General features: G+C 36.5%; 1 protein-coding gene across 1 annotated transcript in view; it reads right to left on the reverse strand.

The window, feature by feature from the left end:
* Positions 1 to 4,466: 4,466 nt before the first annotated feature.
* LOC136847070 (latrophilin Cirl-like) overlaps positions 4,467 to 13,199 on the reverse strand; it is a 608,429-nt gene continuing 599,696 nt past the window's right edge. The window contains 2 exon segments of the mRNA XM_067118341.1: positions 4,467 to 8,099; positions 9,530 to 9,793. Coding sequence (XP_066974442.1) covers positions 6,963 to 8,099; positions 9,530 to 9,793 — 1,401 coding nt within the window. The 3' untranslated portion in view covers positions 4,467 to 6,962.

Consider the following 13,199-nt stretch of genomic DNA (forward strand, 5'->3'; position numbering starts at 1 on the left):
AAAGTCTTCTAGTCTCCTCTATCAGGCCAAGTGGTGGTGCGACTACTGCAATGTCTCATCTTCTGAGACCACTTTAAAGCAGATTGCAGTTTCTCTTCTTTTTCTGAGGAATACCAGGGACTTGTCCTCCTCTAGCATTAAAGGTTATTGGGCAAAGCTTAGCTCAGTTTTCAAGCACAGAGGCTTGGATCTCTCATCGAACTCTAACATTAAAGACATGATAAAATCGTTTGATACGATGAAACAGAAAAAGAACAACACTTTGGCCTCGTGGAATCTGGATGTGGTCCTGAAATGGCTGATGGGCCCATCTTTTGAGCCCCTTTGTTCTGCCTCTCTTCAGAATCTGACCTGCAATACTCTCTTCTTCTTTGCTTAAGCTACCGCTAAGCACATCTGCGAAATACAAGCTGTTGACAAGAGAGTGGGTTTCTCTCCAGGAGATACAGTTTGCTCCTTCACCTTTGGCTTTCTGGCCAAGAACGAGGACCATTCCAAACCCTGGCCTTGTTCATTCACTGTGAAGAACTTAATGGATATTGTTGGTCCAGAGGAGGAAGAGTGAGTGCTGTGTCCAGTCAGAGCCTTCAAGATACTACCTAAATAGGACAGAGAAGATCAGGGGTCCATCTTGTAATCTTTGGTGCTCAGTAAGGAACCTATTTCATCCTCTTTCAAAGAATGCCTTGTCTTTCTTCTTATGAGATTTAATTACATTGAATGGAGGTAGGATACATGGACATAGACTACTCCAAAAACATTAAAGTACGATAATGAATTTGAAATTTGTTGTTTCCATAGCTGGTAAAATATCCAGGAGGACATTTTCCCAAGGCCTTAAAGTGAGAGCACACTGTATCAGAGCTGTGTCTACTTCCTTGGCTTTAAGACATAACATGTCCTTAATCTCAATTATTCAGTCTACCCATTGGAGGTGCAAGTCCAGTTTTGCTTCTCACTACTTGAAGGAAGGAGAAACAGTGTTTAATGATTGCAGTACCTTGGGTTTGTTATCAGTGGCTGGCATGGTATTGGGTGAAGAATTATAGGAAGCACTCCTTTTCTCCTATATTTTTTGTCTTGGTGTAAGGTTTTTGAGTTTTTGGGGAGGCGGGGGTACAAGGTACCTTGAGTATCCACCAGTCTTAGTGGATAGGCTGTGGTTTTTTAACAAGTTTTTCAGAGTAATGACAGTGTTGTCTGGTTTTTAATGTTGGTACTATGCCCAGGGCAAGGGCACCTTATTGTATGCTTTGTTAGCCATCAGGCATATCCTCCGCTATGAAGCTCCCACAGCTCAACAGCCACGCCACTACGGGTTAAGATGAGCACCAGCCAGAGGCAGTGTTCACCTGCAGTAGCCCTCTTGCCAGGTATGGAAACAACAAGCATTGCATACAATGCTGGTAGATTTTCTATTTCAATGTTTTTGGAGTAGTCTATGTCCATGTATCCCAACTCCATTTAATGTGGGATGCAGCTATGTACGTAATTACTTGGTAAGTTACTTATATGAAAATGACAGACATTTTCGTAATAAAATTAGGTTTCATATATACTTACCAAGTAATTACAGAACCAGAGCCCGCCCTCTTCCCCTCTTATGGACATGAGGGCACGAACAAACTGAATTATGGCTGCAGGTTGTTCCTGTGTTCCCTGGTAATGGGCGGGTCTGTCACCTATCACCTACATAAAAATAAAAGAAGCGCTACCGCTAAATTAAAAAAGCCGCGTGAGCGTAGATTCATTAGCTATGTAATTACTTGGTAAGTATATATAAAACTTAAATTTTATTATGAAAATGTCATTGTTCTTCATATGTTTCACATTTTACATCCTTTTGAAGTACTATATATCAACTGAACAGACCTTTGGGACAAACTTTAGCAAGAGAGACACATCAATACTTGACTGTCCATGGAGCTTGGAAAGACATGTCTGATGTTTGAGAGACAAAGAATCACTACTAGTCAGTACATAGGATGTAAGAATGGTTCACTATATCAGAGACAAAAGATTTTAGAAATCTAGTCATATGTAAATCTTTTCTGTCAAAAAATCAGAGGCCTCTTCCTTTATTTCTGTCATAATTTCTGGAGAGCACTGCAAAGCCTAGTTCTAACTTCTGGCTTTTTGAGTGAATGAAATTTGCTCCACTACAAACCCTGTCACTCACATGTAGCCTAAATTCATGGTCCTGAATGTCCCAGACACTACAGTCTTTTCTAATGGACAGAAGAAAAGTGGCAGTAGCTCCAAGTGTGCTCTGAATGGGATTTCCACAGGAAATTATTACTTAGTATATATTTTTCAGGGAACCTTTATGCAGTTTATTTTTGTTTATAGCCCTAGCAGTTTACTCTTCAGTTGTTGTTCTTAATACAGTATCATATTGCATTGATGTCTAACACTGGAAAGCCGTTAAGTAGTTAAAATATGAATGTTAGTAATAGATTGTTTTATTGGTGCTATACATTTTCATTTATTTATAACAGATATTTGTGAAGTATGAAATTTTATTTTCTTATGAAAGTATTTATGTTGGCTGTTTTGTTACAGTCTTCTGCAGGACTTTCTGTACACAATGTATACTTTTGTGATGTTATGAAAACTAGTTTCGTGCCTCTACATTTTTGTATCCCATCTCTAACAATTTACTAGTAAATTTACTATGTTATGAAACTTTGTTTTAATAGTTCATTATAATTTTTGTAATTTATGCAGTATTGATGTTACCAAAAATTTTTCAGTTGTGCTCAGAGTTGCGAAATTTTTTGTGTAAAACATTTTCTTGTATTATACCTTAAAAGTGTTTTCACAGAAATTTTTGCTGCTATGAATATTGGCATGTCAGATCAGCAGTTTTTACGGATATCAAACTAGTAAGACTGAACATTTTATCATTTTTGCCAGGGTTATTGGTTTCCCAAACGAATTACTTTTCTATGTCAGGATTGTTCCCAAGCTAGTGGAATCTAGTACGAGTTCCTTTGCTGCTAGCGAGGTTGGGTCTTCCATAATTTCTTAATCTGTTGCAGTTAATGCTAGCCATCTGATTATTGAAGGGGCTGAGGTTCCTGTTGTCATATGTTTTTCTGCCCTCTTCAGTGCCTTTGCGGTGTACTGTATTGGCTTTAGTTCGTCTTTCCCTGATGCCTACTTCAGATTAAGGCAGCATTGATTGGAGGGAAAGCACAACTTTTTCACAGCCCTTTTGAGAGGAGCTGCTTTTCTTGTTAACGTGTCTTTGCACTGCACTCCTTCACTATACTGGCATCAATCCTGCTCATGTGGTGGACAGTGAACACACTTTGCTTGGTTCTAACGCTGCAGGAAGTAATTGCATGTTGAAGTTTTTTGCGTGGAGAAGGAAGTCAGTGCCTTTTGTATTTTGTCTGACAATTATGTATCACTGTCTATTTATGTACAGGCTTTTGTCTGCTGAAATTTCATTGTGACTTTTTGTGCTTTCCAGATGCACATTCATCCAAGCCACATATGCATTCTTTCTTCCTGCTACCAGTTCAGTTGCTTTCTTCCTTGCTCAAGATCCTAGTCAGCCAGCACTAACTACATTTCCAGTGCCAGACAGTTGCCGTCATCTTTGAGCAGCAGCTATGTAGGCATCCACATCACTGGTACCCTTCTTCCACTAATACTCATGCCAGGACCCTGCATTACGTTGCATCATCTTCAGGCATGGTAAGGAAACCTCGCCTTGTGTTGGTTTACGTCTGTTTATAGCAAGAACAATTGCACCAGCAGGCACAAAAGTACAGTGGCAGGTGTAGCAAGAACAGTAGCAGTTTCAGGATAACAATAGTTTTTGCAGTTTCAGTAACCTCATATGTAAGTCGGTGTAGCGGCACACCTCATCTCTGTCATGTGTCTGTGCTTGATATGGCTCTGTTGGCTCCATCGTGGTGTTTCAAGCACTTGCTCTTGCTACTTCTCAGCATGTCCTTGCTGTCAGTATCTGGACTTTTTCCTTTAGATACTGAGGTTTAGCATAACAGCAGCAGATTCCACTTGAGTTTGGTCGTCCTTAGTGATTCATCAGGTAGAAGTTTTATGTTTTCTAGGCTGATTGACAGGAGTGATTAGTGTGAATTAATTCATTGCTGTTGTGAAGGCAAAGAGTGAAGAAGAGGGTCTTTGCAATGAGGTACTGTTCGACGATTCCACTGCAACCAGAGAGGCCATTAAGAAAAATGCTGGTGATATTTTTTTTTATCCTGCTCAGACTGCAGTAACAGATCCCTCCCAGAAAGTATACCAGCCAACTCAGTCTTGTATTTAAGGACCAGGTCTACAAAGGACACCAGGAACACCTGCAAAATAACTGCATTTGTAGTTGTTGTGGGATGTCATTAGGTGGTTCATGAGAAATAGTCCTGTTGATAATACTATATATAAAATAGGATGCCTCACATTAAAATACTGAGAGGTTGCAAAAGTTATGATTATCTTTCACAATAATTTATTTGATATCAATTTGGCGATAGATTTTATTTAATACATGTATCACAGTTTACATACAAAATATTACAAAACAGAGCAGTTTCTATACAATGACTACACATAAGAGAGAGGCACAGAAAAGTTGGGAGGTTTTTAGATTTACCATTTTGTAATCCAGAGCTGCTGCCTTCCTGGCTATGGCTCTATAATATTATTAACATATGTAACAAACAAAATTTATTGGAGAGAACATGGCAAGTTATATATCTGTAAAACAAAATGTATCTTAAGGTATTGTCACACATCAAGCTGGCAGGTTTCATGTGAATATAAGAAGGGGGTCTCTGAAATATAAATGTAACTATAAATAAGTGAGCATGCTTAGAAAATTTAATGAAAAATAAATAGTAAAATTTCACCAATTTTAAAATTAAGTTCCTTCTTCCTTCTAAAACAATAAATTCTCACAGTTTCTAAGGTACCCAGATGCACTGCTCAATTCTCAATGTAAAAATGGAACAGGCAAGTGCAATAAATTAATTTTAAAGATGGGACAAACTTTTTTTTTTTTTATACTATATAAAATGATTAACTTGCTTTAAAGGTTAAGGGTGACAAATTCTTTTCTTATTTCTTGAAACAAACTAGACCGATAAAACAACTTTGGTAAAATTGTAGTGATGCCACAATATTGTTATTTCTAACAATATCTAACAAGAGATAAAAAAACAAACAGTTGAAGTATAAGAAGTACTTTTGTACAAAACTAACTCAGCCCTGGCAAAAAATAAAAACCAAATTTTCCAAACTACTGTACATTAGACTTCAAACTATACTTATTGGTCCCATGTTTAGGTGAAGACCCATCTACTGTAAGCAAGTAGCACTTCCAGTTTGGATGCCTCAACTCAAACTTAAATTGATGCTATTTATTCAGTCAGAAAACATAACCTTTCGGGGAAGTGCCTTGTAAATACTTAATGTGTATAGTGTGAGCAGCAGTTAAAATTGCAGTTAAGTTTCTGTTGTTTAAAAATTATGTAATTATGTGTTAGCAAAGCACTGTACAGTTAAATTTCAGGAATTAAGCTGAAGCAATAACCAAAATAATTTCCCTGATGCTGGTCACAAGTAATTTTCTGTCATTGCTGATACCTGAATGTTTTTTTAGATTTTCTCTGATGAATCTAGTATAATCAATGAATTGTATTGCATGGCTAAGAACAATATATGTATGACAAGACTATACCAAGTTCTCTCTTTAAATTATTCACCAACAAAAACTGAAAACTATAATCTCCGTCACTGAGGAATTATACTTTTTCTAATGTATTGTAAGATACTGCAGAAATACAATGGCACATGCTTTTAACATGTTAATATTTCTTGTAATAAATTTCATTTAAAATCTTATTAAAATCAAATTATTTACCTGAAGTCAAAACAGCCTAGATTAATAGATTAGAAATATTAAAACCTCTAAGAAAGAATATGAAGCACAAATAAGAGTGAAGCATTATATGTAATCCTGAACAGGGATTGTAATCTTGACAGATCCTTTGGAATGATGATGACGGATCACGCAGCAAACAGAAGTTTCAAGAACAATCACAAGGATCAAATCACTACCAATAAAACATTTCCCTTTGATAATCCTCATATCACAAGAAAACGCAGTCTAAGTTAGAAGAAAAAAATCATGGAAAGTATCGTATGAGCTATTATCTGAACTAGGATGAGTTAATTGAAACTTTTCATTAACAAAGCAGAAATTAGCAAAACAAAGTCTAAATATGTTCGGCCACATCTGTAGTATAAATGTATCTATAGATACTGTATTGCTTGAAGAAATATTTCTTAGACTTGTTCCAGTAGTCACTACTTGGAAAAAAAAGGGTCAAAATTTGTCCTTACTGTGCCTATCTATAATTTTGTTTCAATTGTGCAATTTTAAGTTTACCACTTCATCCTCTGCCATTTGAGAGTTTGTTAGCAGATTCTGAAATACTTGAGTTTTTCAAAGTAAAATATTCAACACTCAGTTGTATGCTGTATAGCATCCACAATTTTTCATGTAGATTACACTCCACACACTGCATTGTGCTATTTTGGACATTTCAGCTTTATTTTGCAAAAATACACACTTCAATCACATAACCACTGAAGTGTCTCGTCATTCTGAAAGGCAGGAGGAGAGGAACCACAATTTTCGAGTTTCTTTATAGTTGCAATCCTCCTACAGAGGGCCTGACTAGGACAATGGTAAGTGGTTCTCCTCAATCAATTATAACATGTGACTATGGCAATTGACTTGCTTTTCGTCAGTTAAGAGGACAGTGCTCCATGTCAAGTCTTTTTCTAAATGCAAATTACCCTATCATAATGATTATCTTGAGTACAGTTGTCACTTGCACACCTACATTCATGAAGCATAAAGGCCTTTAATGGGTTTAAAGCACTATACACATATGTACAAAAACACTAACTGTACAGAGGCCCTAGCAGTGGCTATAGGTGGGAGGGGGTGGATGCCGCTCTGCCTGAACTCCAGCGGAATTTTCATGTATAGGAGCTAATGGAGGCTTGAGTTTACATACCACTTGCTCCCCACTCAAAACAGCTACAGTCATTTCGCCTAACTGTTGCAGTTGCTGGAGATCACGGTGCCTCTGAGCTGCTTCCCAGTTTCTCAAGTTAGGTTCACTAAGAGGATGAACAACAGGGAGAGTATGCCCTCCTCCTAATGCTGCTAGCATAGCCTGATTGTACTCTACTATCTGCCTACCACCATCTAACATATGATGCATACTATTTGCACTGTGAGATCCATTGTCAATATACTGTTGTGAGGCAATGTGACCATTCCCATGTGGTAGAGCGTGGGCTGAAGTTACTGCAGCATGTGTCATAGGCAAAATATGGCCCGGACTAACAACAGTATGATCTAATTGGGGGCCTATCCGGCTGCCCGGAAGTGTACGGCTGTGCTGGTCTTCAATGCTGTCTTGGTGACGTACACGTGCCTTGAAGCGGGGATCATAGTGTGTTAACTGATGATGATGAGGGGCCGTAGAATGATGATGCTCTGACAAAGTGTATGGTAAAAGAGGTCGATGGTCACCGTAACTACGAGATGACTGGCGAGATATGTCTGAACTGTGTCGCCTTCCATCTTCATCGCTCAAATCACTCATCTGCAAATCAGATCTAACTTCACGTTCAATTTCCTCGTAAACTGGATCAGTGCCACTTTCTATATTCGACTGTCGACCTGCTTGTGTACCATCAGGTATTTCAGTGTATGTGTGATTCCAAGGAGAGTGTGTGCGATGGCCTCTACCAATGACACTGTTGCCTGCCGGAACTCGCAAAGTTGGAGTCCCCTCAGCCAAGCGATAGTCTGGCAACAATGCTTCTGGTCCTGGAGTAGCCTGTTCATGAACTACACTTGCCGCAGCAACAGCTCCATTGTTGGCAGTGAATGGATTAACGAGATGGTCTGGTGTTAGGTGAGGTGCAACACTGTTATTAAGGTGGAGAGCAGCTAGTTTTGCAGCAGAACCAGTGCGTGGTGAATCTTCTTGTTCGGAACCCCCATGGCCACTATCACGTCCACTAGATTTGAAGGAGTACTTCTGGAAGAAATTCGCAATTTTGTTATTTTGAAAATATGAATATTTTTAACAAACAATTTGAAGCATTCTTTACTTTATAATTTCTTGTTCAATCATCAGCAGCACCAATAAAAATTTAATACTGTAACTATAAAAGCCTTGTTTTACAAATACTGTATTTGACTTTTCAAAACATATAACAAAGTACTGTCTTCACATATAAGCTGCGAACAAAGTTTTCTTTAAACAACTTTGAAATGTTGGACAGTGGTATAGGGAAGGAGTGCAGATAGTGGGAAATCAAGGGTTTTCAGGCAACAACAATTAAAAGCGTGTGTATCTGGATGAGTATACAGCTTTGTTAAATGAAGAACATTATAGCACGGAAGAACAACTGGGCAAGTCCAGTACTCCTCAAAAATCTAAATTAATAATTTTTTCAATAGAAAACAGAAAAGTTTTGATACAAAATAACCCTACACAAAACTAGCAGGGCAGGGTTAGACTTCCCAAGGAAGATCACTTGCCACTGTCATGTTCCTACTGTTATCATATACCTAACTCGAAATTTACCTTGACCTCTACTGCCTATAAGAAAGATTTATGAAAAAGCATCATTGTCAGGTAACAATGAACACTGGTTTTTCTTCAAAAGCTGAAATAAACTTGGAAAATTGATGAGAAAAATAAACAATTTCCCGAGAAGAAATGCATTTCCATGGTAATATATATTAGTGGTTATTAGTTACTGTCAATGCCATGCAGGTAGCCAAGAGTTGGTTAATAAAAATCAGAAGAGGTTAAACCCTTAGATCCAAATGTATGAGAGGATGATCACCTTTCAAGTTCTTAAAACCTGAACCTTCTAACTAGCAAAATTCACTTTCTGTGAGACCTTGCAATTCATGACATTTTCATAATTTACATACTATACAGGTTGACAGAAATTACAATACATGTGTGCATTTCAACTGTTAATGTCTTTGCTAACTACACTGCTGCAAATGCCAAAACATTACAGACATTTGATGGATTAACTTACAAAAAAGTAATTATACAGTACATATCCTGAAACCTACGCACTCAAAGTCTATGTACACTAAACTGCTGATGGCAAAAATAGATAACAATAAGAACCAAATGCCCACATGAAAAACAAGCCCTCTGCTGCAGAACTGTATAAAACCTGTACTTATTAACTAACTTCACAAAGGAGCACAAACTTCATCTGTTGCTCCTTACTACACTCTCACTCATACCTCCCTTATTTTTTGGCACTGGTAAAAATAATGTTGAATGTATTCAAGTTTAGTGCTGAATCCATCAAAATCAATTATGGAATGATCAATTTAAGTACATAATTGAGTGCTAAGAACAAAATTTGCTGTCCCTTGCTTTGATGTGGTTTGATGGACATTTACAGCTGGAGTGTGTACGCATTACACCCTCACCTCATCATCATGGTCGTGAGCTGTTACAGTGCGGGTGTGAAGGGTGTGGTGAAGATGACGGGCAGACCGTCCGCTGCTGTTCCTCTGAGGAGTTCGGGAGAGGGAGCCCCGTGACATGGATGCTCTTGAGAGGGATCCCCCCCTGACAGGTGTCGTTGTAGGTGGAGGCTGGGGCTGACTCATGGTTCCCGCTTGTGAAGATGATGTGTTGCTGCCCTTGCTTCCCCCCCGGGTCCAACGTCCGGATGTCAGGTGGGGCACCAGCTGATAATGTCAACCAACCATAAAGTACCAGTCAGTTTCTAACCAAAAGTCAAAATGAACATTTTGCAAAGTATTCACCCAATTTTTTCAACAAAACTGAAATTTAAACTGAAGTGATTCATCAGTAATTTACAACAGGTTTTAAGAAACCATACAAGCTGAATACTACTGGTAATAACACACTAAGGACCACAGGGTAATGATATGGTAAGGATTCAGGATGTGGTGTGAATTAGGATTAAAGCCAACCATCACCTACGTATTTAGTACCAAAGCCATTTCCATATTAAACTTAAATTAGTGACCTACAAAACACCTGACCAACGGGATTACAATTCTCTTGATAATGAACATACTACTTCAAGTCTCAAGTTCATACACCACACAATTGACAAAACTGTCATATTAACTTGGAAGCAAGCTTTCTTCTTTTGGCATCACTAAAATTCAAGGGACGATTTCTTTAGCCTTTGTGATTATTTGAGAAGTACACAATTCAAAATTTGCTGCAAAAGAAAAAAAAATGTTCATGGTAATTTATTTATAGTTTGCCTTACAAAGTATATACAGTGTATATATATATATGTATGTATATATATACACACTGTACAGTATATATAAAAGTTTGCTACATTATAAAATTTCACGATACTTTGAACAAGATTCTGAGTACAGTATTAAGGTCAAACAAGTAGAAGATTTCATTCTCAGCATACTGTTACATATACGTTTACGGATGAAGGATAGTCCTTACTTTTGTCAAAAAGTAAGGACTTTAGTGTATGCACCTATTTTGTTATGATTTTTAATTTTCATTATTTTATTTGTGTTCTTTAGTGATGAACAGGGTTATTCTGTTCCACATTCTTTTACAAATCTCATCATTTTGAGCAGAATGTTGCCTGGTATTTGCAATAAAAAGTTACAAACCAAATCGCTGATAAAAACATGATATAATCTGGTTTTGGTGAAAACAAAAAGATATAAAAATTAAAGAGTAGCTTCTAAAAGGGGTCTGTCCACAGAGTTCTTGGATGGCAAATCTGCATGAAGGTATAAACTCTATGGATAAGGATATACAGCACAGTATTATGTGACACCAAAAGATACAAATAAATTTGTGTCTGCTAAACGTGTTCACCTTTCATTTTGAAGGCTTTTCCAAAAGTAGAGCATGGTACTCCTCTACAGAAGTGGAAAGAATCTTGAAAATTTTTGGCTGGAATTTGAAATATAAAGAATAATCCTTTAATTAAAATCACTTTAGAAAGATAACTAAAAAACTTTTGATTAGACATTTTCAAAACCTGTACCTATAATACACATTACATGGCTAAAAATCTAAAAGCTTCCTTGCAAGAACAACAGAAATGTGCACAATCATATGTACTATTATACCAAATTTCGATGATATTTTAAAAATATAAACTTAGTCTCTTGGAGAAAGGGACATGAATACACCAAGTGGCTGAATGACAATATTTTGAAATGCCAAATTCACCTGTTGTATAATAAAGGTAGTTTCTTTTATTTTATTTTCTTTAAAATAGCTTGAGATTTTCCCTCACGATCCACGGGTGAACTTAACATTTTGAGTGGTGGAAATCTTCCACTGACAATTTCTCATGACCACTCTTAGATCATTATGTGAACAGCCATGTCTTTCTGGTCTTGCAGAGGTTTTCTAGGTAAAATATTTCTTCAAGGGTTACAAAATATGACCCAAAAGAATCTCAGAAATGAAGAGGACTTTACTGTACGTCTCGTAATTTATGAAGAGATTTGCGTTTTGCAAATTTGCAGTTTCAGTCAAGATGTCTAATGTGTAGTACGAATAATGAGCGTCAAACTGTTGCAAGTTCGGTTACAACTTCCTTCTTATTAAGCATCCTTTAACTGGTTACCATTACTTATAAAGCACTTGTAAAAAATCAAGTGTACAACCATGAATTACAAGATACATACATGACCTACATTGTTATTCATCAATGAAAAGTGTATATTTATTATTTCTAACATCTTATACTCATGTACTGTACATGACACAGACCCTAAAATAGCAAGTAACTGAAGGTGAAATGATCACTTTACAAAATCTACTATCAATAAATATATACTGTAAGTTCTGTTACCAGTGCACATATCTCTTCTCAATCAGCTGATCAGCATTTGGGGTAGAAATTAAGAATGATGAAAAACAAAATATTCTTACACTGCAATAAAAGCGCAGCATAAATAACAGTGTAATGTTTGTGAAACTGCTTACTTTAATGACAATATTTACGAAATTTAACATTTTAAATACTGAAATTATGTATTTAGCAACTAGTGACATATATAAATATTTCTGAAAGGAACCACAGTCAAAGGTAGTGAGACATAGCAGCATTCACAAACTTGGTATGTGAGTTGTGCATGTTAAGAAAGTTTAAGCTAAATTAAAGTACTGCACAGTATTAACCAGCACAAGAGGACTGAGTCTTGAATCATTCTCTGATTGAGTGATGTCATTATCATCATTAATTCAAGTAGTAATGAAATAAAACCTGAGCACTGTCCTATGTGCATTCAATATGAATATATAACACAGTAAACACAGCTGCAAAATTATATTATAGAATTCCTCCTAATGCTGTTAGATTACAATATTGTACAACCACAAGTCACAACCAAATCCAACTGCCACCTAACTAAAATTGACCAGCTGATCAAAGTGACAATTTGTACTTTAAATTATGATAAAGTACAGTACTGTATAAAAATTACTTGACTGCTTTCATTGCAAACTACCCATAAATTAAGCAATCCATGTGGCACAAAAAATATAATAGTCTCAAACACAAAACCAAATGTTTATGTTAACAGTATTTTCTAAATGGCTAACCATTTACAGAAAAATGTACATTTGTCTTCTGCTTCTATTAACCTTCATTAACCTAAGATTTAATAACTGAGTGCAATCAAAGTAAATGTGCACAAACAAACTTCAAATCTTCATAAATCAAAGCAACGTTTCTGTCTTACAATGAGATTCACCAAAATATTCACTTTTTCTTACACCAAGAGATATGAAATAAAAATGAATCCAAACGATAAAGTATAAATTATAATCATATTTGTTTTCTTTCCTCCCATGTAACATACCTTAGATGTCATAAGAAGGACAAACCCAGTGTCAAAATGTGTAATTTGCTTTCACTTCATAAAATATCCAAAATTTTGTTACTTTTAAAAAAATATGAGGATAAATGAGCAGATTAACCAGATATGATTCCCAGCTGAAATAGAAGCTTTGGCAAACTAAATGCAAATTGTGTAAGCTTAGAAAAAGGGCAACAGTATTTTTATAAAAAATAATAAACTTACTATATTTTGCAAAGGGGAACAAAGATAAGAAAGCACAATA

The sequence above is a fragment of the Macrobrachium rosenbergii genome, chromosome 16 (assembly GCF_040412425.1).
Source record: "Macrobrachium rosenbergii isolate ZJJX-2024 chromosome 16, ASM4041242v1, whole genome shotgun sequence".
NCBI classification, from domain to species: domain Eukaryota; kingdom Metazoa; phylum Arthropoda; class Malacostraca; order Decapoda; family Palaemonidae; genus Macrobrachium; species Macrobrachium rosenbergii.